Source organism: Aphis gossypii, chromosome 1 (genome assembly GCF_020184175.1).
Source record: "Aphis gossypii isolate Hap1 chromosome 1, ASM2018417v2, whole genome shotgun sequence".
NCBI classification, from domain to species: domain Eukaryota; kingdom Metazoa; phylum Arthropoda; class Insecta; order Hemiptera; family Aphididae; genus Aphis; species Aphis gossypii.
This window is the reverse complement of record NC_065530.1, coordinates 13046811-13073856: the sequence shown is the minus strand read 5'-3', so window position 1 is coordinate 13073856 and position 27046 is coordinate 13046811. Positions and strand designations below refer to the sequence as shown.

The window sequence follows — 27046 nt, the reverse complement described above, 5'->3', positions numbered from 1 at the left end:
ATAAATGCATGGTATTCAATTTGTGAATTTGTATTATATAACTATTATATATTATATGTGTCTGATTGATTATTGAATTATCGTGTCTAACCAATGAATTTAACTATGTCGTTGTAGGTTTTTTTTACATAAATTGTTCATTTTTATATTGATTTTTATTTCTATTAATATGAAAAATTATTTAAAATGAATAATCAATATACACTTATTGAAAATGTAATACTGTACATATCTTTGATAAGTTTGAATTTAAATGTAAATGAAGAGTTTATATTTTTTGGTCTATGTATAATATGTTTATGTGTTAAATGGCTAATAATGTCATTAGATGTAAAAATAACTGTGTTCATGTGTAGCACTGTTAATTAAAAATTTACGTCTTGTAACCGTTTTAAACATTTATTTTCGCAAGAAAAATTTTACTATCTTTTAATACATAGAAAAATGTCAATTAGACATTTTATTCAACAATTATTTTTTACAGTTCATAAATACATAATTGTTAATGTTGTTTTCAATAAATGCTATTTTTTTATGTAATATACTTCACAAGCTATCATTAAATCTTTATCTAAACTTCTTCCTTTATGGCTTTGTGTGATCTATAATAAGTAATATTCTCATATTATTCGGATAAAAATATTCTTTAATTTTATGTTAAATTTTAATTAATTAATTCAATGACAAATCATTACATACAAAAACTGATTCTGATTCTTTTATATTTATAATTTATTTATTTGCCAATTAGTAAAGTATTTTTGAATTAGTAGCATGGTATATTGAACGTTGAACTAATGTATGCAAAGACATTGCATATACATATAACATATTATATGGGTATTTTATATAAGGGTTTATCAGAAGTCCATACGAAAAGTTACAAATTTTATTTAAAACATTTTAAATGTTTTATTGAACTGGCGACAATATCTTGTTAGTTGTTTATAAACATACTGTACGTTACATAGCATTACAATTTCAGAACTTAGAATTTTAATAAGTAAACTTTTTTTTACAATATTTTTAAATTGAAAACCGGGGGACGGTACTTATCAACTGATGTTATTTCACCCCAAGGTCCACATCGTTGATTTACATAAACATTAAATTGAATACAATTGTGAACCTTGAATAAGAAAAAATGCAATACAATGCCTTGTTATAATTATGGATAAAACCTTTTGGAGGCATATAATCTCTCTGAAATCGGGGCAAACGGGCTACATCGAGTAAAACTTAACTAAGTTTTTTTATACTTTCTTTCTTGCTGCTTCTATCCATACGGCACACGACTGCTTCCTGGATAGTGGGCGTCATCCTGGCCCATTTCCTTGCAGAGGATAAAACGGGAGGAGGGGTGATTTTGCAAGACTTCGTCTGTTGTCCCTCCTCACCACAAGTCACAACTTGCTTTGGTCTCGATTCTTACACTTGCTTCGGAGGTGGCCGAAACCGTGATATCTGTAGCACCATTAGATAGGTGCTTTTAATCACACTCGTCATCTGACTAGTTCTACTAGCAGTCTGCTGGTTTTCAGTAAGATGGTGACTATTTTTTCGGGCACTCAGACTACCGCCGGATGAAGACACCATTCTTAATACATTTATCGACTCGTCGGCAGAGTTAGCGACCGTACATACCACTTCAATTAACTCTTCCGTAATAGCCTTCGAATCCACGTCTAGGATTTCTTGAGTCGGGCTGTTCGGACTGGTCTTAAGCATCGCGTCGTCTCCCAGTGCCCCTGATATGGTCTAGAGTTTTCGCCGCTTCCGCTTTGCGTTCGCCTTTGCTTAGTAGCTGGATCATGACTTCTCCTTTTCCCAACGTCCTTAACGATTTGATGTTCAGACCCAAGACTTGGAAGTCGATGCGTAAGTCTCCTCTAGGCACGCTGTCGACTTGCCGCTGGTTTTCAACCGTTTTATTTTTTATTTTCACCTTTTTCATCTTAGTTTCAGGTATCTAATCCTTAATTGCTCTTTTTTTTAGTTTCTCCTTCTGTATGATTTGGGATTTGGTTTTAGTTGTAGATGTGTTTTAATAAGCGCTTTTTCTAGTCACAAATCCCTCATCTGGATTTCTGTTCGCCCAAAAGTAGGACCAAAAGGGGTTCTCCTCCACGATTGAAAGACATCTCAGCGTGTCTCACTGCCAATCTGACATAGATGATGTACTTCTTCAGTCTTTTTTATGGTGAGCTAATTTAATTTATTAATTCCACCGTTTGCTTCCTTAGCCATGCTCTTTAACATATCATTGTTAAATTTGGCGGTTTATGTTTCTAGTTCCTTTTGCAAAATCGTGTATTTTGGAAATGTTTTAAGCATTGCGTTTACTTGTACCAAGTATTCAGCCCAATTATGAAATAGGATGCATGCCACATCTTAATTGTCTGCACCTTCGGTTCTCGTTTGCAGTACTAAATTTTTGTTTTGGGTGTCCAATTTAGGCACGACTTTCACATCAGTAGCTCTAAAAGAGACAGAGACTTGATTGGATACCTCTTCTATTCCTCTGCGGTGACTTAATGATAATCCCCAAGAAGCCCGCTTGCGCAGTCACTGCTGCCACTTCCTAGGCTTCCGAATTCCTTGAAAGAATGTGACTAAAATCCTCTTTCATTTTGGTTCAAAATTGGGTTTACAGTATTGTTCTGTAGACCAGGTTTACCATCCCCAAACCAACCAAGACCAGGGAAAGTGGAAACCTCTTAGCATAGGCCCAGTTAAGAGTCTATGATTCTCTCCCACGTACCTACGGTTAGTACTATCGGTCCGGTTGGGGAAGTTAAAAACTAAACTTAGATCGTTGATAAGTTAACAATATCTGGGTTCTTTATTTTATCTGTTTATTTAAAACAAGAAAAATATCATTCAATTTACAAACTAAAATTACATTATTAATTTAGGATATATTTAGTAATAGATTAAGAAAAACTACTATTTTAATAATAATTTATAATTTATTTAATTTATGTTTATTAGTATGTTAAAAGTGAAGTAGTAAACCGACATCTTGGTGGTAAAGATAGGTCAAATAGGGTGATTCAAAATACATTTTCACTATTTCGATGGTAAGATGCCTGAAACGCCTACATTATATTTACCTACCTATCATAATTATGATAATTGTTGTTTGTAAGAGCCAAGAGGTATGCTGAAAAATGTTATGTAAATGATCTTAATTTGATTTTTTAGGTTATTTTATGTACATCGTTTACATGGTTATTAGTTAATTACTTATTATAACATGCGTTAAATTCTTTGTATTCGATTATTAATATACCACTTATAACTATATTGGTATTTTTTGGCTACTATAGGTACCTAACTTTCACAATTGGCGCTAAATCGCTATAATATGAAGAATCTTGGGAATTGGGAGTTCAAAAATAATTAAATTATTTCACCCCATCTAGGGCTAAGTATAAAATGTACTTAAAACAAAAAAACAAAAAAGAACAATTTTCCTTTACCAATCATCACTATATTATCGATTATACAATTAAAATTTTCACCACGTAATTTTAAAGTGGAGTTTTGCGACCTATCGTTTAATAATACTACTTTTAACAGTACCTACTTTAATTATAGTACTTTTAACTTAAAAGGTTTGATGCAAGCGAAATTTAATAAATTGCTTTAATTGCTATTTTAAACGTTTAGCATGGGGTTAAATCGTATTATTATTTTTTTTCATACATTATACACTACCTATTTATAATAATATAATGTAGATTTTACATTATGATGTTTTATGGAGATTGGATGCGTTGATGTTTGGACGGGATCATATTATTATTATAGACAGTGGAAGTTTTCTGCATTACGCAGTTTGTTAGTAGTTAGTACGACAAATTGATATATAATTCAAACGTGTCGTAGCAGAGAATTCCCAGGAGGGCATGTTTTATGATAATTGATAGCAATTAACAATGATCTTGGCAAAAATAAAACATACATTTTAGTACCTACCTACAATATTTATATTTTTTAAAATTAATTTATATTCATTGATGAATGTAGCTATGTATTATCATACGATATATTATTATGTCTTACCTACCTTTCATTATTATATTTCATACCAACTACCAAGTACTAATAATAAATCAATATTGTCGTGGAGGAAGAAAATTTCCTGCGCGCTTAATAATATTCTATTTCGCTAAGTACCAATTATTATTATTATAAGTGCATGTGTACATACTGTGTAGATGGTACTCGCTAGATGTATTCAAAACTCGTAAATCGCCAATCGGCCAATCGGCAATCACCGACCACAATATACAGTTGACACTTTAGAACGTTTCGGACATCACAATATAAAAACTTATTTTCAACGTATTACTTATTTATACAATTTATTGTGTTTAAAAAAAATTATTTAAATTATAAAATCTAAGAATATAGGTAACTAGAACTGAAGTATTCAAAACAGATGATTGATTTGATTTGAAAGAAAATCTTCTCATAATATAAATCTCAATTATTCATATTGTTTTACAGTAAAAAAAAAAATGAACGCACGCATTACTCAGGTAGGTACCTACCAACATAAAATATTAATATATACATACTACATATAATTTATAATATTATGATCTTATAATAACTTAAAGTCCGTTTCTTTTTGAACTTATAATTGTATTAACTTTCCATTTTCCTGTTCGTATATAATTATTTAGATATATATTTTACTATATTAGGTATTTATTAGGTACCTACTATTATACCTATGTATTTATATCGCGCATGACAGTATTAGAAACTATAAATGTTAGGTAACTGTAATTGATGCGGTGAACCTGTGCCGTCACAATGTTTAATAGCGTAGGTATATATGTGATATTAGACTGAGATGGACAAAACTCCATTTTCAAAAATGAAAAAATGTGTTTTAAAACAACGCATTTTAAAATAGCAATGAAACATTCTATGGTCGCTGGTTCTTAAATCATTGTAAATATTTATAAATATTATTTTATATAGGTAGGTATTAGGTATACGTAACTGTAAATTGTAATCTGTATTATAACTTACTGATTGAGTTGATAAGAACACATTTTTTTTTATGTAAAACAAGACAAAAAAAAATTTACATTTTTCCAATTGGTTTTTAAAACATTCAGTTATGTAATAAATCAAATTTAAAAAGATTAATATGCGCATATAGTTGTTGTATCAGAAAAAATTAACTTTGACTTTATTATATAATTTAAGAGCTTAAAGGAGTATATTATAATTAATTAAATTATTTATACTTTTAACTTAAAAGGTATATTGTAATTTGATTTGTAAGCTTGTTCCACATTTTAGTGTTGCATTATTTTATCTTTATTTATAAAACTGAATTGTAAACTAATTGTTTGTTGTTTGTAGTTATTTAATTTTGTTATAATTATCAGAAAAAACGTAACACATCAGTAGTTATTATTTATTGAATAGTATCTATAAATTGGACTAATAAGATCATTCTCTAATAGATATAACATTTTTAAACTGCATTTTCAATGAATACCTATCTAATCAAACAAAAACTATAAAAATGTTATTATTGTAAAAATGTAAAACTTAAGATCTAACTTAAGTATCTATTTAACAAAAATTTTACTTTACCTATATACGGTCGTTTCTAGACTGTTTTAGTAACCATTATTAAAAAAAAAAAAAGATAGATTATTTATTTATACGTAATATAAGTATGTCTATTTTGCATATTTGTATAATTAAACGACCATTCCGTCAAAATCTTTGTCAGTATTTTTGTTTTTTTAAAAGAAATAAAATCTGTCAATTTGGTGTTTATTATACACAGTTAAATATAAGAACGTATATTGTTTTATGATATAAAAACGACTCGTTGCAATTTTAGTATAAAATGTATTATTATGTGTTCTGAGTAAATGTCAAAATATGTACCTAATACACTAGGTATATATATTATAATACATAAATAAATATAATATACATGCGATCAGATGGTATGAATACCTCTACGTATTATAAATTGTGTAATACGTTGTAATTATTATCATCATCATCGCAACGGTTACCGAATAAAAAGAAGGCCGTACCCGTATTGACCTTAGGTGTACGGAAACGGAGGAAAGTGTTTTTGTAGACGGAGAAATCTGCGCGTATGTTTGTATATATATAAATAGGTACTACCTGCACCTACCTATATATAATGTAATAGCAATATACACATTTATATACTGTACATATCATACTTGCATGCATTACACAAGCAGTGGCGGTTGTGGCGTAGGTACTTATAACAGCTGTCGGCGTATAACTATATACCTATATAATAATAATAATAATAATATTATACAGGAAGTTTTCAACATGACCGTTTTATAAGCCACCTGTGAATGCAGTTTTGTCGATAGTACTATCATAGTTATTGTTGTTATAATGATAACTGATAAGTTATTAGTTATCGTAGAAACAACTATAAAATATGTAACTAACTGTATAATAATATATTATTGATATAGGTAATTAAATATTTTTCAGTAATTTTTGTTTCATCCTATATGGTTAACGTTCGGCTATATTTGACATTTTTATAATCCGCTGCAGCTGACTCATTCTTATAACATGCCAACATGGTACTGCCGAATGATACTTTTAAAAAATTATGTGAGACACTCATTATTAATAAACTATTAAAATTTTTGAAATATTTGTTTTACATATGTAGATAATATTGAGTCACTTAAAAATACAATTTTACAAGAAAATTTAAATACGATTTTACACAAAACAAATTTGGGGAAAACGGGTATTTTTACATAAAACCATTCTCGACAAAATGAATAAATGTAAAAATTAGAAATTTTCACCAAATATTTATAGTAGCATTTTATAAACAGGTTAAAATTAGAAATTTATTTTGGTTCTTTGTGTAATATTTATATGCCTATATTTGAAACTTAACTTTTTTAGTATTTTTTTTTTTATTCAATATGATAACATTTTTATTTTTAAGTAAAAAAATAAAAAATATACTACAAGATTTTAAATATTACTAACTTAATAAACTTATAGTTGCAATTTAAAAATATCATAAAATATATATTCAAAATTTTTTATGAGTATTTAAAGTTAAAATAAATTATTATTTTCTTTCAAATTCACTTGTAGTGTTATGAAAATATGTACCTAAATTATTATTTTGATGTAAATATAATTGTATGCTAAAATGCAATGTTTTTGGCAAAAATTAATTCAACGATTCAATCTACTATTATTACTAATAGTAAAATAAATGACTATAATATAAATGTAATTACTAAAATAAATAGTCTAAATATATCATAAAAGTATATAAGTTGATTATAGATCATCTTCCATCATAATCATTTTTCGTAGACAATAATTTATTATTGAATTCAAATTTAACACATAGATACGTTATACCTAATGAATGACTCCTCAGTTTTATTAGTATTATTAATTATTAATTAATAATAATATTGTTATCTAATAAACATGACATTTATAAACTATTATAAAGTAAGTTATTTAATTGTTTTTAAATGAAACATTAATGAAAAAAGAATGGTAATACTAATTTATTTTTGTATAGAATTTATTGAATACTGATGTTGAAAGTTTAAAGTCAGAAATGATGATTCCACAAAATCTTAAAAAAACAATCTACCAATAATCAAATGTTGATACCTTTGGAAATGGTTGGAATTGTATAATCCAACACGTCCTTTCCAAACTTATATAAACTGCTGAACATAGCTTATACAATTCCTATTAATAGTGCTACTCGTGAAAGAGCATCCTCTGCAGCTATGCGGTGAGTAAAAAATTGGTTCTGTTTACAATCTCACAAAACTGTTTTTCAAATTTAGCTTTATTAAGCATAGAAAGAGATTTAACCAATACCAATAATACCATAGACAGTGATACTGTCTTGAAAATTTTTTTAACTAATAATAAAAATAGACGAATACATCATAATTTGTAAATTATAACTCATGTGATCATGTCATATTTTATGTACAACAAACAAGTACCTACATATTTGTTTAAGAATATGTTACGTTTGTTTTTATTTGATGTAAAAATTATTTTTTGGTGGGTGGTGACAAGAGTATGGTATAAGGGGCGATGCCAAAAAAAAATTAGGTATTGTCGTCAGGGAAATGGTTAGCTAATGTTTAAAAATGTTAATTAATCTTTGTTTATAATTTATTTTAGCATTGTTATAACGAACAAGTTATTGTAGTTTAAAAGTTATAATGTTTAAATCTATAGTTATAATAGTATTACCTAATATGGTATAAATGGTTTTTCAGTATTGTTTAATTCTTAATAAAAAACCCTAGTCATAGCGAGCTTTTGTAGAATCAAATATAATAAATTCTGAGTTGTGTGTCAGCCTTTATTTTTAGTATATTTCTGAAATAGGATTTATGTACCCTATTATCACATGTAGTTATTTGTAAATTATATTGTTCTATTCTATTTTACACTATAACTGAATCAGTAATAAAGATAAATTTTATTACATTTAATATGTAAAAATATTATCGAACTGTCATTACGCGTGGCGTTAACTATTAATTAATTGAATTTGAATTTAATTATTTTTATAAACATACGCTTAGTACAATAGTACATACAAGCACATTTATTGGTAAAGCATACAGAATGGTTAAATTTAACCTCTTAATAGTAAAATTATATTATGTTATGCTTTATGTTCCCAATGATAATTATTTTAATAAATATTTGATTAAAATAAAAAATTGCAGGTCTTACATCTACTTCACAAACATGTGGACTATTTTAGATGTTTAGTTTGCCAAGCGACAATCAGCTTATATAGAAAATCAGATAATTAAGTTGAAAGAGTTCTATAAATGAACATGGATTTATTATATCTCTTATCTTTGATAGATGCTAAACAATTCTAATGATTTAAAAAAAAAAAAAACGTCAACGATTAACGATCAAATTGTAAAAGCGTAACTACAACCTACATAACTACATAATATGCACTCGCATATTTCAAATTATTTTCATAAAATACCTTAATATTTCTACTATAGTTCGGAGCAGCAAAGAGGACATGCTGTAGGGTTTTCTCAACTGCGCTCTTTAAATACCACATGTTTCACTTGAAGACTAAATATTTACTGAAGTTAAGCTTATAATGTTTATTAGTATGTAAATTATTGTATTGTTTAGATTAAAAAAAAGAAATTGTTCATTTATTTATTAAGAATATAATATTATATGCACGTTTGACAAAATATATTAAAATATAAATCCATATCCTACAAAATAAGACAGTCTATGAAATCAGTTTGATTAAAAATTTCCATTTTCAAACCATCATGATCGTGCAAAACATTTAGAGTTATACTAATTTAATAGATAGCATTAGAATATAATATACAATCAATACTTCACTTACTCATAATTTATTAACCCATACTATCATAAGTAGGTATGTGAGTTAAGGTTTATAGTTTAATTGTGTTTTGTTAATATAATGTGCAATACTGTAATATTAAATTGTTAGTTCAGAATGAAAATATTAATTTTATAAGTAATTATTTATATAATTCCAAATGTTAAATTGGATTTGCATAAAAGTGCCTGTTTCCCTTAACTTTTTAATTAACCCTGGATCAAAATTAAAGTGCATTATTTGATTCACGAATAAAAATACTTATAGACATATAAATCATACAATAACATTCCCATGCATATTAATTGGTAATATTTTTAAGATCTGATGACTGTGATGAAAAACTATGGACAGAATTTTCATCTAGGTACTTCAGAATGCATTACAATATATTGTTGTAAATCAAATGACGGAAAACTGAATTTAGAACAATATTCTTCCCACCAAAATATTTTGTTTTACTTTTTATTAATTGAAAAAATTATCTAACAAGAAACTATATGTAAAATAGTGAAGCTAACTTAATGTAAAGAGCTAAATGAAAAGTTTACTAGTGAACAAAAATAAATGAAAAATTGAATTACTGTTGAATTTCAAATTAACAGTTCGTATAAATTGTATATTGTAAATGTATACCTACCACATTATTTATTTTAATTAACATTGAATTATTTGATATTAGGTTAAATCATTATTTTAAACCTATTTAATTATTATTAATATTGAATAATATGACGTGTATAGTTTATTGTTTTACCGTTTTGTATGTATACATTGGTTAGCAACACAAGCGGCAGGCGTGAAACTGCAATACAATAATAATAATTTATCATCTATATAGTTATACATTATAATGTATAGTATTTAAACAAGTTAATTTTAACTTAGTTTTATTATTAAAATGAAAGTTAGTCTAAAACGTAGCACTAACTTCAACTTTCGGGTATTTTTATGTTTTATTTACATTATTATCACACCAACTCCAATGTAGTTACTACATCAAATAATGTAAGTACTTATTTAATTTTTTGTTAATTATTTTCTTAACTGTGGACTGTGGTCTGTCACATTTGTATAGATTTTGATTGATAAATATATTGAATTTATAGATTTAAGCGTTTAGTTACATTGACACTGTAGTATAGGTCATTTGGTCTTCAGTTGTTTATTTATCCATACGTAGCAATCGTAATCGTAAACAATAATAGTATCTATATGTATTGTAATTTGTAACCTTAACGTTGCGTATTATGCATTATTATTTATTATGACCATGCGATACACCAATTCGTTCCTTAATATTTTTAATATAGGAAGTTTATCAACGATTATTTTGGGTAGATGCCTGTCTTATAAAACTCAAGGATAAACTTTCTAAAAGTATCTATTCATATACTCCAGTCTTTAATGCATTTAAATAGTTCTGTTTGTTTCAAGGACAACTGAATGGCTTAGAAGTTAGAACGGCTAAATATTTTTACACACATTTATGCGATATGAAAAAATGAATATTTTTCTTAACTCAATATTCTAAGACTTAGGTACAGGTAATATGAATATTGGATGTCTAGTCTAAAAAATTCAATGTATCTTATAAAAGTATAATCATTTCTATATGTTATTTATAGTCTTTAATATCTATGTGTGATCGTATTTTTAGATTAGTAGCTATATTATGTATATGTGTGTATCTATGTTAGTTTCATAATAACATGAGGTTTTATTATTTTAATACGTTAGTGTTCAGTGTAAAGTTAATGGGTAGTAATGCTTTAGGGGGTTCCTTACGGTTTTATATAGATTCAGCATTCAACATAAAAATATCTAACGTCCTAACATAACATTTTAAAGAGGTATTTTTTAAAAATTTTCACTAAATTTAAAGCCTTATAGATAAGTATTTTCAATTTTTGTCCATTATTATATTTTATATGCTTACCCTTATCATATTTAATGTTACTAAAATCAAATATCGTACCTTTGAATCTATATAATTGATTTTTTACTTGCTACATATTGATATAAATAAATATTATCTATTTTAAATTATATATTTTGATATAATATGTAAGTTGTAAAATTTTTCCTCTCCTGTTTAGTGGCTTTTGGTATTATCATTGGACATATATTATAATGTTTCTATTATTTCAATAATATTAAGATCATATGAAGTATAATTCCTTAATATTGAAATCTATGTCTTACAAATATTTAATATAATTTAAAAACTTTTTTAATTAAAAAAACCTCTTGTGTGTACATTATATGCATTACATTGTACAATGATAATAAATTATAATATGGGTATATCTGTGCGTGACTTTGTGTACCTAATAAAAATATAAACATTTAATTAATTCTCGTACTGGTATAATTATTATAATTTTAATAGACACAAATTATAATATTTCATTGATTATTTGTTATCTTACGAATAGAAATTTCAAACTACTTATCTAAAAACCTTTTAAACTTTGTTGCATGTGCAGTTACTATAGTTAGTATAGTATTTCAGCAGGTAAGGTACGGTGTTGTGTATTATGTGAATTTTGAATAGTTTCATATTTATCAATGTCAAAAGGAAATTATTTAAGCACCAACGAAAATTATAACATTATAAACCACCTAGAAACTGGTGAAAAACAATCAAATGAAGCTGATATTAATGTATAAATGAATATACAGTTGTAGGTATCGACCATATAATTTGTACTGAAATCATCAACATGACATTTTACATTATAAATCTTTAATTTTTAAAGTTTCTTAGAGTAGTTCTTCATAAATACGACAAAATAACAGTGAAGAAACGTATGTAATTCCTTTCAACATATCGACCATTTTTGGGTAACATATAATTACTATACTAGATTCAATGTTGATATTTGAATGCAATGTGACTAATCAACTATTGAGAGCTTTAAGTTTAAAAACACTTGTCAATCGCTATAATGCAGTGATTCATTGTTTTTATTTTAATTTATTATTATTTTTTTTTATTAATCAATGTATTTAACACATAGTTAAATGATAAAAATGTAATTACTGTATCACACTGGTATTTAAAAAAATTGCATAACTCTAAATGATTATAAATATATGATGTATAGTATTATAGATGATTGTCTATTGTTACTCATATAAGGTGGATATTTTATGATGTAAAACATAAGTTAATTTTTTTTTTTTTAATCTTTAGGTTTTTGTTATTATTTGGAGCTTGATGACCATTAATTTTATGAGTGCTGTTAAGTGATGATAAAGATTATTCTTTAGATGTGTAAATAGTAAGTAACGTGGAATTTTATACTAATACTAATAATAATAATAATTGAAACATACGCATTAGTTATGCCACCTACTGAATGATTGCACATACTTTATTTTTTAATAAACAAAATGATACACTAAGTATGTTCTTATGTTCATCTCCTTTTTCATCTTCAATAATGCAGTCATTCAAAATCTGATTTTTGAAATTTTAAAATATTGTTAAAGAATATTGTATGTATGCGGTGAATTACACTGTAGGGGGTAATAATGATGATATGTTGTCTTTTGTTTCTACCATAAGAACATATTTTATTAAATTTACATCTATTTTGTTTTATTGTAGTACAGTATTAAATTAAAATGTACGTATACTATTATAATATTCTTAAGTTTATTTTGATATTTAACAGTTAAATTATACTATAAAAATAAAATTTTTATCTAAGCTAGGAGAGAAAAACGACTTGTTTGCAGGAATGCCACTATATCAATAACACGTATACACTATACAGTTATATCTACATTACTACATTATACTTATGGTTTTTAAATTTGTTTGTAATTTGGTAAATCATCTTTAGTGAAATTAGGCTGTAAAAATATAGAAGACTTAAATTTGAATTGTTTTAAATAAAATTTATTTTATCGATTTACGGGACTGTAGAATCCCTCTATTTCTCAGAGATAGTTTTATGATTTATCATCGACTTCACCTTTTCCTCCCTCTATCATAAGCGTAATTTTAGTTTTAAATTTGAAGAACTGCAAATTTACCCGTGTTGGATTTTTTTTACTTAAAGTATACCTCCCATACACCCTTATTTAAATTATCCAAAAAAAAAAAAAAAAGCCATACAAATTTTAAAATGTAATTATAACGATTATTATATAATTAAAAAGAATCTGTAATTATGATAATAATATAACGTTATTATATAACGTCCAGTTGCCGGTCTGTTACGGAATACCTTTTATGGCTTTTCTAAACAACTAACTTTGTGTAATGTATGCGGACACATTTTGTATGAATATTATATAAATGGTAAGCAATTATTAGGGCTGTGGATAAAAACACCCTAAAAATCTTGCAATGCGTAGATAGTATAAAACACATTTTGAATTTCAAATCCGGAAAAATATACTAAAATATAATCACATATATATTTTAATAATTTCTTCAACAATATAAAATTAATTAACTAAAAATGACATAAAATATGAGGGAGTTAAATTCTAAACACATTTAAGCACTCCCCTTCATATGCCATTTATGCACACATAGATACACATTTTGTACTTGCATATAATATGTATTAATATATTGATTTTTATACTCATATTATAAATAATTAATATTTTTAAGATCTAAATAAAAAAATTCACATAAAAATAAATTAATTTAGCCTATTATGAAATTAACGAAAACAAAATAATTGCTTGGTATAATAATTTGATATAACTTATCTATTATATTATAACATAAATGAACTTAAGTTCATGGATTTAATCCGAACCTAACCGATAATTTATAATTATTATTCTGTATCATTATTATTCATTATGTTATCGTTTCATTTCTAATGTCCAGATTGTAAATACTGCATCTTTGGTGTTAAGACGAGCGATATTTCATACTATCTCCCTTCCTTATAATGTTTATAACAAAACTATCTTAAGAAGGACACGGTAAAAGGGTTACGTCATTATTCTGAGCTACCATCAACAATTGGTTATCCCGTCACATGTACCACAGTATACGTATTCTAGTCTTGTAAGACACACGTGTAATCCGTACGATCTTTCTTACTTGTTTCACTCTTTAATGGTACGTAAGTAATAATTTTAATTAATATTTAAAATGTCGAAATTGTAATTTAATAATATTGTGCAGGTTGTTTTTTATATTTTAAAATAATAAACATTAAGAAGCTATTCAATATTGTAATTATCTATGTCCTATTGCTTATAAAAGTCTTACAATAATTTTAACATCTAGTTTTGAGAAGTAAATAGTATAGTGTTTTTACTTTGAATAAATTAAATTCGTTTTTGGTACTTGGAAAATCTGTGAATAATTTAAAAAAAAACCAAACTTTTAATATTTTTCCAGTAATTTAAGTATAAATTTAATCAGTAATTATTATTTCGCAGATAAATTTACTTTATGTGTCAATAGATAATATACAATTATTTTATCCTAAAAGTATATAACAATTAATTTTGATGATTATTGTAAAAAAAACACGGATGGTGAGTACAAGTTTTTGTAGACAATAGGAATGTATAGGTACTGTATATATAAATTTATATAATCGTATATATTGTCTACTTACTAGATGTCACTATCCCGATTCAGATCTCTCCTACTCGTATTCTAAACCCTATAGTCACCCTAAACGGCCTAAACTGAAGTGAATATATATTGAACGATTAATGTCATGTGTCAAATTGGAGTATATATATATAATAAGATTGATAAATATTCCGAACGTTTACCATATCAATTGAGTATTCGTGTATTATGTTTACATGCATTCTGCAATAGGACTTCATTTAAATTTTAACCTTATGTTATGATATTCTACTAAATACATACATAAGACTATAATATTATATTATACATAATATAGCATATTATAGTGTGATCACATCGTTTAATATTTAATATATTATATAGGTACTATAATAATACTATAATATCAATATCGTGCATTATAATTATAATCAGATGACAGATACCGGAAATTATCATCTTTAAAAGTCGGAATTGTGTTCAATAACCTGATCGAGTTCGATAATATTAGGTCACTTGCTCTCTGGATATTTTGTACACAATTATGTAACGAACGTGGTTGTTATGAGCACCCAACTGGTTTCTTACGCGTTGACCACTTTCACTCAGAAATCATTCCGTATACCAGGATATATAATAATAATATAAAAAATATCATCGCATGTGTATATAATATACTCATAATATTAAAACTCGAAATAAAATATTAGTTTTTCTCAGTTCTCATTTTATTTGTATAACTATATAGATATAATATGTATAAATACATTTTTGTTATTTTAGTTTAATAGTTTTAAGTACATTAACATTCATCATCGCATTTGATTTAATAATGATACGAATAAATGTTGTATAAATGTATTATTATTCAATATTTAATAACTATTTGTGAATAGGTATATTATAATTTATAATCGTAAATAAAATTTTAAAATATTTTTTAATGTTTTGTACAATATATACAATATAATAATATATAATAAATTTTTTTTTTTAATTATAAATACACTGCAGTTACACTGATACTTAATGATTTATAACAAGTAACTACTAATATAACACTCAATTAAATCAAAATCGATCCATAGAAAATATGAATTTTATACTTACAAGTAGTTATTTGAAAATGTATATTTTAGTTTTGTTTATAAATATTTAAGTTTTACACGGTGTTGTGAAATTGTCCATCTATCGAAGACGATTTTATTTGCCAAAATTTTTATTCTAAGTATCAATTTAATATTGATAGGTGGTTCTGAGTGAGTATATTCGATTAATTGTATTTATTTTTCTTATTCGTGGATCATATTCAACTCGAATAAAATGAAAATGTAAAATAACTAAGTATCTAGATTTATATAGCAATGAATTTAGAATTCTTTCATAAAAGTCCTCGAAATGTATATATATTAAGAACTCCAATACAAGGCAAAAAAATATGGCATATAACATAGAACACTTATGTGAAATACATAACAAAATAATAATAATAATAATAATGTTTTTACATTCAAACTGACTTCGAGTTCGATTAACGAAATATGTATACAATGCTTTGTGACGTCATACACGTATTGTACATGTGACATGCATAAATATTATAAATATCAATGTAAAAATCGACAACCTATCCAACGAATATTATTTTTCACTTGGTAAAATCATAAAACCATGAGTTTTTGTTCTCGTTGCGCCTTAAAACGTAATAATCAATAAAATTAAGTATACAAAAATATTCATAAGTTAATTTAAAATCAATTTTTTGTTTACTTCACTGTCTAATTTACACGATATCAATTTTTAGTGATGAAAAATGTTTTCGGTACGTGTTCAAAATCGTTTTCATACAATTTTTTTTTAGAATTCACCTCGGTATCTGGACCATTGGCTCATAATTTTTATATTATAAGCGCTTACTACATAATAATTATTAAATGCTCAACTAATTAAAGATATTTAAATTATGTACTATTTTACTTTGCATTCAGTTAACGTCGTATGTAATGTTATTTATTATTATAATAATATTTGTTTATGTTTTAAGTACCAGTAAAAAAATTGTAAACCATCTCCATATAATACATGTGCAATAGGTATTTAAGATAGGTTGGTATCTTTATTATTGTTAAATTTATAACGTGGAAGGGAAAAGGCGATGTAAATTATTAATGCAACGGGTAATTTGGGATCCAGGAATCTGGAGGGAGTGGTCCTATGGGCTGTGGTAATGTGGTTTGAATGGTAACACATCACAGAACACGGAGAATGTAGTTTTTGGAAAACTTATATGATGTTCAATATAGATATTTAGTATGTATCTATTATACTATTGCTTAGTGTAAATTTTATAATTTGTTTAGAAAATGTTTACCTAAAAATAAATAATAAGTAAATAAAGATATTTATTTTTGTTAAAATTAATTCTATATTATGGTCTTGTCGGTCTTGGTAATAATAAACATTTTAGGAATTTAATATTTTAATATCTATAATTGAATATAAAAATTAATTATTTTCTTTATATAGGTATACATATTTATATTATAATATTTATATAGATCCTAATATCTTATTATTTATAATTAGCTAACAAAAAGTGAAACTGGTACAATTTAGTTGTATATAGGTAATTAGTTTGATTGCATTAGTACCTACTTAATGGACATAATAAGAGAGGATGAACAAACGGTTTTGTTTTTATTATTTGTTGTTGATCTTTAATTGTGCATTTGTATTTTATAAGCTCTGAGTAGATAAAATTGTATAGAGATAAACTTTTGATTATAATATATACAAATTTAGGCAACATAATAAATGTTTGTAATAATCGTAACATAATAAATTATCTAATACGGTAATATTTTATTATTTAAAAAATAATAGCATTTGGAATTCGATTTGGAAAATCGTAAATTATTTGATTAGTATAACGTTATAAAATATACACCATAGGTATTGTTTGTATTACGTACTTAACATTTTTATTCAGCTGCAATTTATTATTTTCCTGCAATTCAATATTATTTTTATTTCATAGTATAATTTTATCATTTAAATCTATTTAAAAAATGCCTATTTAATTCCAACGAAGCTTTTGAATAATTAAAAGATTTTTATTTTTTCCACAACGAAGCTGGGTTATTCAACTAGTTAGTAGGTACTTAGTATATATATAAATTAAAATCATTATAAGTATTAATAGTATTATTGTGTAAGTACTATGTATTTGCAGTTAGGCTAATTTATAACGAATTTATTTTTAAAAAAATAGGCTTAAGTTAACAAATATGAGTATGAGAATTTTTTATGTGGGTTGTTTTTGATTATACAGCCTTGGATATGTTTAAGAAATTTCAATTGAATTAATCTTAGTGATTACCTGTGCATAATGCGCACCTCCGGTGGAGTTTGCGTAACTATACTAACTATAGAAATCATTATGCTCACTTCATTTCTCAATTATTCGACTTGAAATGTCAAAGAAAATTTCAAGAATATTATAAATGTAATAGAATATTATGAAAATGTATAAAGGGAAACATATTAAAACCAAAAATTGTCCATTAAGAGTTTTGGACTCTATACAGAATACATGACATAGTATAATTTCATTGATAATTTGTAGGTACATAATTAAGATAACGGATAAAAACATAAATAAAACTTAAATTGGTTTAAAAAGTTAAATATAGTTATTCAATATCTATATAAAGGATTATAATGTAAAATAAAAATAAAATGTCTACTTCCTCATTAATACTTGCTATCTAATTCTTAAATAATATTAATTGATAAACAATTAGTGAACTAATAGAAAATGTTACGTACCCACCTAGGTAACATTAACGAAACTAAGACTTTGAATTAAGCATAATATAGCGACAATAATTTTAAATTAATAATAATAATAAAGACGAAAATATTAAGAATTAGGAAAATCACCAAAAGTATATTGTAATAATACTAAAATAGTATTATAATTTGTAATATTGTGTTTATTTGTTCGTATTAAAATAACTTAACCTAACCTTTACAAAAATGTATACCTTTATAATTCATTTTATTTCAGGTGATGAGATGATAGTATAGAATATTGTTTAAAAATGGAATCACCGGGAATGGCTCTTAGTGATAAGTATGGGGGTGATAATCCACCAGCCATTATGGTCAGAGGTGCATACAAGAGATACAACCCTTACAGTGTCGTTCTCAGAGGCCTCAACATGACTGTACCCGAAGGAACTATGTGAGCAAACTATTACTAAATATTATAAATTCTATTGGACAATAGTAGTTGATATTGTACCTATATAGTATAGATATTCAAATATTCAGCAGTTAAATACAAATTGAATCAAACTATGACAATTTGCACAATACATAAGTACATAACAATTCTACTTATATTAAATCTGAATTAATTTGAAAAATTCATAAATGCTATTTTACAAAATTATCTTGACTCTTACTTTTATAGTAATAATTAGTAGTTAAGACAGAATGGAACTAAATGATTTGGGAAAAATTATCTTTACCTATCGTAACATACAAGTACCTATGTTAATCATCAATGTGCATGTTGTATCGAACACATCTTTATCTATTATATCATAGCTGGAGAAAGGCGATTACTATTTAACGATACATCAGGGTCATTGATGTAATGGCACAGTACAAATTATGTTGTACATCATTATGTAAACTTTCTATATCAGTTGTATTTGATATACTATACAATAAACACTAAAAGATAGGTAAAGTTGGCACAAAGGGATTATTATTTTTAAAAAGTCGTAAATAATCATATATTATTCAATGATATAAATCAATGAACATGTTGAATAATACATAATCATAATTCATAGTTCTTTTTAAATGTAATAATTAAATTATAATGAATTATGAAAATATTGGGTAATATATGATTTCTGGTTTGTATGTAGACAATATTATAGGCCTACTTAATTTATTATAGGCTGGCTAGAAAAGCTGCCGCAATTTCGTATGCAAGACCAATCTCTAGTAAAATATTTAAAAAATAAATATAATTACAATTTAGAAAGTAAAAGATATCTAACTGTTTATGGAGAGCTATTAGACTTAAATCATTATACAATATACCTACAAAGTACAAACAATCAAGTTATAGGTAGTGTTTTATTAAATTTTGTATATAACTTTTACCTATAATGGCTTAAAAATATAATATATTAATTAGTATTATAAAGTACCTATTATACTCGTATAATTTATTGGATTATTTGGGTTTATAGATATGGCCTTCTCGGTCCTAGTGGTTGTGGTAAAACTACCTTACTCAGCTGCATGGTCGGACGGTGTCAGCTTGATGCTGGGGATATACAGGTCAAAGCTAGGACGAAGTCTAACATCGGATACATGCCTCAAGTAATTGTTGTTAAAATATTTTAGGCATAGATACATTGATAAATATAAATAAACCTTTATTTAAGTATTATGTACATTTTTTTTCAGGAACTCGCTCTGTACCAAGAATTTAGTATTAAAGAAACAATGACCTATTATGGCCGTTTATTTGGTATGAGTCATAAACAAATAGAAACCAGAACGTATGAACTGTTAAAATTTTTAGAACTTCCAAATGAAAATAATATTGTTAGTCGACTGAGGTAAATTTAAACGTATATTATTTATATATAATGCTATCACAACAAATTAAAATCGCTTATAATTTTAAATATTTAAAATTTACTATTAACGTGATACTATTTTAAAAATTCATCAAAAACAAAAATATAAACATGCATTTAAGCAGAAACGTATTTATGACTTAAGCACTTTAGTAATATTATTTTATAGTGGTGGTCAAGAAAGAAGAGTGTCTTTTGCTGTTGCATTGCTCCACGACCCTCAACTTCTGATTTTAGACGAACCTACCGTAGGGGTAGATCCCGTGTTAAGTGCTAGGTAAGTACATATATATAATTTCACTAAAAACGAATTATGTTTGGATTGTCTTATTTATATATATGTTAATAAATTACTGTATTTGTGTAGCATTTGGCAACATCTTCTAGACATGACTGCCAATGGAAATAAAACAGTTGTAATTACCACACATTATATTGAAGAAGCCCGGCAAGCACATACGGTTAGTGATTATTTATTTAATAATAAACATTTATATGAGTACTACAATCAATAGTATATTATACCATATTATATTATGAAATAATACTAGATGGTTATAAATTATAATTAATATCAAATGTTCAATTATTCAGTATTTTTATACCTATTACAATATAACTACATAATGAAGTATATTATTTTAATCATTTTTAAAAAGCTTTTTTGAAGAAACCGGTGTTATATTGTAAACAAATATAAACAAGTATTTATAGGTATTAATTTTTTTTAAATATTTTGATATATTTCTGGGTAAATTGAGTTCCATTCAATTCAATAATTATTTTTAATGAATTGATATATTATTATTACAATTTTTGGTTAGAGTTTAAATAAAGGACTTTATGGTAGCTCATTTATGTCATGTATATATTTAAGATTTACATAATAGTCAAATTTCACAGTTAAATCAATTATTTTACTTATTTTTTTTTTAATATACTATATGTCTATATTAGAATAGATATAACATGCAAACAAGTTATTGTTATGTTATTATACAATTAAGAGATAAATAATACGAACATTTAAATATGAATTTATAAGTAGCACATATAATAGGTATAAATATATTATATAGTATATACATACGAACATTGTATGATGTAATTAAATAAGATGCAAATATTTTAATGATAACCAAAATTGGATAAAAGTGTCTAATTAGATTGAAATACAATTTGATTCACTTACCGTAGTATTTTACTGTTGTGCGGATGAAATGATTGTAGCTGTAGGAAGTTAAATGTGGAGAAATGTAAAAATGAGCTTGATTGATGCGGGAGAGAAGGTCAGATGCGTCTATTGAATTATTGGGAAGGCTATAAATAAATTGAGAGTTAATATTACGACAGAATAAAAAAGAATAAATATTTAGTTAATAACTAATGTCAGAGCAACTATGTTAAGGTCGTGGTAATTTAAATCCAAAAAACTTCGGAGAAAAAATTATGCAGACCACGTTCAAGACGAAATTGATATTTAGCGAGATTGGAGTGAGTACCAAATGGCAACAATATAAACAAGAATAGATTGATCAAGAGCAGGTACAAAGATAAAAGTTAGTTACTTGAAGTGAAAAACATTGAATTGAATTCGATAAGAACCATAAGGCCACAACTTGTAGAGCTCTACTATAGTCATAATATCAATATGATGGCTAATAATGTATATAATGATACAAGTAATTAATGTTGAAAATCATTAAACACATAAGGATAATAAGGGTCTAAAGGGTAAAGGGATTCTGGATCTAGAAAAGAATAATAACACTACACTTGCTAAGGTTAAGATAACGAAGTTATAAATCTAACAACTGGGTATTATAAATTCACATTGAACAAAATAAATAGGTATTTATTTATATTTTTACATATTTACAATTTTTGTATAATGACGTATAATACTTTACAATAAGCAAATTGTATGATATATATTATATATATTTATTAAAATAACATGAAATCATACAAGTAGAGAAAATATTCATTGATATTACTCCATAGACAATTACATAGAAGCATTAATGATGATTTTTTTTATAATAACTATTTCCTAAAAATATTTTTTGTTTATGCTTATACATTTTTTAATTTGATAGTTAAGGTAGTTTGCATAATGTTTAATTTATTCTATTATATATTTACAGATTGGATTAATGCGAGATGGTACACTATTGGCTGAAGAATCTCCAAGCCAACTTCTTTTAAAACATAATTGCTCAACTTTAGAACAAGCTTTCCTGGAACTTAGCAAACGCCAAACTAGAAGAAGTGTTATGGATAAAGAAGATGAAAATTGTGTATGTCAGAATTATGTTTAGCTATGCTTGTTTATTTTATTTAAAACAATATTTATAATAATTATTATTTTCCACAGTATTAGTTGTATCTAAATCCTTAGGAAAGTTTTATTATACTTATATCTACTTCTGATTAAAACCATTTAAAATATTTTTTTAAATAAATAACTTTTAAAAATTCTAAAAACGTTGATAAAACTTATTTTAAGTAAAATTAATTTTTTTCAGAAGATTTTTTTATACTAATTACTTTATTTAAAATCATTGAATATTTTTAAATTAAAATGTATTGCAATTTTTCGGTAATTATTAAGTATAATATAATTATAGTTTTAGTTTATCTTTAAAAGTAAACTAATGTAATTGTATAGCTTACCTATTGTAAAATCCAATGAAAATAGTTCTAGATGAGATAAATATTTTTTTTCCAAATTAACTATAATTAAATTAACTCTAAAAAATTGTTAATAATTAATAAATATTTTTTTCAGAATATTGAAACATATCCCGTGCCAAATAAAAAACCACTGGCACCACTGAAACCAGACAATATTTGTTCAAAATCAAGAATTGTAGCACAGTTATTGAAAAACTTTTACTGGATGAAAAGAAATATACCGTAAGTACTAAATATTGAAATAAGTATATTTGCAGGTTATTATCTTTAGACACTCGCCACAAAATATAAATCATAGTTCAATAATTGACATTTTTACAATAAATAATAAAAAAAAATCTTTTTTTTAACCATTCATATTCATAAAGTAATATTTATACTAAAATACAGGCCATAACGTTCGGAATTTAAACTATACAATCTATTATTGCATTTAAAAGTCATTCAAAAATAATCAAAACATAATAATAGTAATGACATCGTATGTTAATTTTATAATTTTTTTTGTGTAGGATTATGTGTTTCCTAATGATCTTGCCTGTTGTACAATGCTACTTATTTTGCACTTGTATTGGTCGTGATCCTCAAGGGTTAAAATTAGGAGTGGTCAACGAAGAGCTTAAAAATGGTATGTCAAGTTGCAGTAGTTATCCATCGAGTGGATGTAATTTCAGTGTACCGCTAAGTTGTCGGTACTTACAAAACTTAAAGGACAAGAGTTACAAATTGGTTAGTATTAAAATATTATAGTTATTAGTAAACTTTTTCCAATGTCCATAAAACTAAATCACAACATCTAAAATTAAAAAACAGATAGAGTATGATTCTCTGGACGAAGCGAAGTTCGCTGTCAAGAAGAATAAGGTTTGGGGAGTGTTATATTTCGAAGAAGGTTATTCAGAATCTCTCGGCGAACGTATCAAAATGCCTGAAAATGCAACAGATAGGACTTTAAGCATTAGTGATGTCAATATATGGCAAGACATGTCCAGTAAGTACATATATTATTTAAAAAATATAATTTTTATTTCACGCAATTCGTTATTTGTTTTAATGTTGAAAATCTTTCTCCATCATTGTTACAGATCAATACGTGAGTAACCTATTACGAAGAGATATGCTTTCGAGGTATGTGATGTTTCTAGAAAGTGTATTTAGGGACTGTGGTTGGCCCGTTGCGTTAGCCGATATACCGATCAAGGTAATAATTTGGAAATAATTGTCCATCATTATAGTATAATAATATGTTTCTTTGTCGTACTTGTTTAGTTGGAAGACGCGATTTACGGAGACAACAACCCGAGTTTTGGACATTTCACAGCTCCAGCTATAATATCACTGTTGGTTTATTTTTATATTAAAAAATAATTAATTAAACAGCAACGTGCACTGAAAAATTTATTCTTACGATATAAACATAACGATAAAGATAGTAATATGCTTATATACACTAATATGTTATGCTATGTGTTATGTTCATCCCAATAATTAATAACGGTATGTATAATACAATTTTAAAGATGAAAAATATTTGATCCACAGATTTGAGTTTTATCTCCCGATGGTGTTCACGGTGGGAGCGATACTTATGGAAAAAATGGGAGGATTGTTGGAGAGGAGTCTCGTTGCCGGTATTAATTATTTAAAATACAATAATTATATTATATTTGAATTTTAAACGGTACGAACACCGGCTTGTGCATCTAATACGACTTATCGAATCTTTATTTTTGTCAAGGCGTCACGGTGACGGAAGTAATATTGTCTCACATCGTGGTTCAGTACATCGTTTTAAGCGTTCAAACGGCGTTGATGATGTTGGTGTTATTTGTATTCTTCGATAATCCCATGGTGGGCAGTCTGGTTTGGTCTCTGTCCTTACTGTTCTTGACAGGGACTAGTGGAATGTGTTATGGTGAGTGAATACTATATAGCTGTATAATAGGTATAAAAAAACAGCAGAGCACCAGCACGGACGGAATTTAGAAACTTATTTACGTATAGCCACATTCTATACGTTATAGTCTCGACGATTCGTGATTATAATAGGATATACTATATACTATATAGTTATAGTTATATATATTTTTTTTAAATAAAGGATTTATGGTCTCGGTGTTCTGCAACACGGACACATCTGCCACGTTCATGGGCTTGGGCAGTTTCTTCCCTCTAGCTATGCTCAGTGGGATGATTTGGCCATTGGAAGGTATGCATTGGATACTGAGATCGATCGGATGGATTTTGCCGATCACGTTGTCGACGGAATCGTTTAGGGCTCTGTCCGCCAGGGATTGGTCGATAACGCACCCAACGGTCTACAAAGGATTTTTGTCCGCATCTGGATGGATCGGTGTGTTTATGTTGGTTACCATAATTGTGGTGAAGAAAAACAACGGTTTGCGAAATGTTTCCAAATAATATTTATAAATAAAATGTAAATAAATGTATTATAAGCCATGTACAAGTTGAGATTACGTCCGTTATATTATATTGTGTCAAAATGATACATATTGTGTTTTATACTAAAAATTATTTTTATAAATTTTTTGGTTATTTGATAATAATTATAATAAATTTTAGCCTTTATGTATTATATATATATATTATATATCATAGAACTACCAATTACTATAATTTATAAGTTTTGAACAAATTATACTTTATTGATGAATAATTGCTATTATTTTAACTTGATTTGTGTACCATATAATGTCTAAAATTCCTACATCCATGGCTGCATGATAAAAAACAAACCTCGCGTGTGACAGCAAAGAAAACATTATTTATAAAATTATTATGTTGGAGTATTTTGGGAATAAAATTAATACGATCACACGACATCTAAGAAGGAAAATAGGAAAATACGTTTGCTGAGTAATCTGTTTTTTAGATATTTTATGAGTGTCGTTAAAATAGTGTAAGTGTATTAAAATAAATATTTTATAATATTTATACATATGTATATAATATATGATTACCCGGAGTAGTGGATAGACTTTTTAAGATACATAACTGTCATAATTTCTATTTATTGTCATACCAGGCGTATGACAAGAAAGTGATAGTATTAATATGTAATAATAAAATGCCAACAGTTTATTTATTGTATTTAAGAATTTTAAGGGCTTTCGTGGATCTATAAATTTTTTTGGCAACCTTTTATTTTTAAATGATTAGGTCGGATTTGTATTAAAAATATACCTATACAAAATTTGCTATGTAAAACAAGAAGAGCATTAAGAAGCACAGCTTTATTTGTTGCTGGTGTAAAAATTCCATTAACATTTTATTTTATGAAACTTAATTTAATAATATTGTTCATATTCTGAGTATTATGTAAAACGTTGTTATTGTATAAAGAACAAAAAACATTTGAGGAATTTTTCTTATTTGGATATGTTAAATATGGTTTTTCCATTCTCTATGATTACGTGGTACTAGATTTAACTTTATTCATATTATAACTTAGAAGTATAAAATTATCTTTATTCTTTGGTGTTAGCTGATAACTATTTTCTTTTATACTGATAATCGGGTTTGAACTGTTTAAACTGTTTAAAGTTATCAATATTTATGTAAATTTCATGAAACATTCACTTACCATATTGTCCTAGAACTTATTTTATAAATTCAATTAGGTATGGTACCAACGTTTTTGGGTTT

General features: G+C 26.1%; 1 protein-coding gene across 3 annotated transcripts; it reads left to right on the top strand.

Annotated features, from left to right (window-relative positions):
- Positions 1-12658: 12658 nt before the first annotated feature.
- LOC114132830 (ABC transporter G family member 23-like) lies at positions 12659-26077 on the top strand. 3 transcript variants are annotated; one of them, XM_050204385.1, is made up of 15 exons: positions 12659-12735; positions 19084-19260; positions 20288-20420; positions 20508-20662; positions 20853-20960; positions 21051-21144; positions 22831-22983; positions 23475-23602; positions 23893-24109; positions 24194-24371; positions 24466-24581; positions 24650-24720; positions 24923-25011; positions 25119-25295; positions 25482-26077. In XM_050204385.1, exons 2-15 carry the CDS (start codon positions 19118-19120, stop codon positions 25799-25801), a joined length of 2082 nt encoding a protein of 693 aa, XP_050060342.1. In that variant the 5' UTR covers positions 12659-12735; positions 19084-19117; the 3' UTR covers positions 25802-26077. The 3 variants fall into 3 exon arrangements, with proteins under 3 accessions (XP_050060342.1, XP_027854215.2, XP_027854216.2); XM_027998414.2 differs by lacking the exon at positions 12659-12735 and adding an exon at positions 14390-14546; XM_027998415.2 differs by lacking the exon at positions 12659-12735 and adding an exon at positions 14419-14550.
- The last annotated feature ends 969 nt before the right edge of the window (positions 26078-27046 follow it).

Coding starts and splice junctions, on each gene's coding strand:
- LOC114132830 (XM_050204385.1), top strand. CDS start 19,118: ATGGAATCACCGGGAATGGCTCTTAGTGATAAGTATGGGGGTGATAAT. Junction 21,145..22,830: donor AAGCCCGGCAAGCACATACG/GTTAGTGATTAT, acceptor ATATATTTACAG/ATTGGATTAATGCGAGATGG. Junction 25,296..25,481: donor GACTAGTGGAATGTGTTATG/GTGAGTGAATAC, acceptor TTTTAAATAAAG/GATTTATGGTCTCGGTGTTC.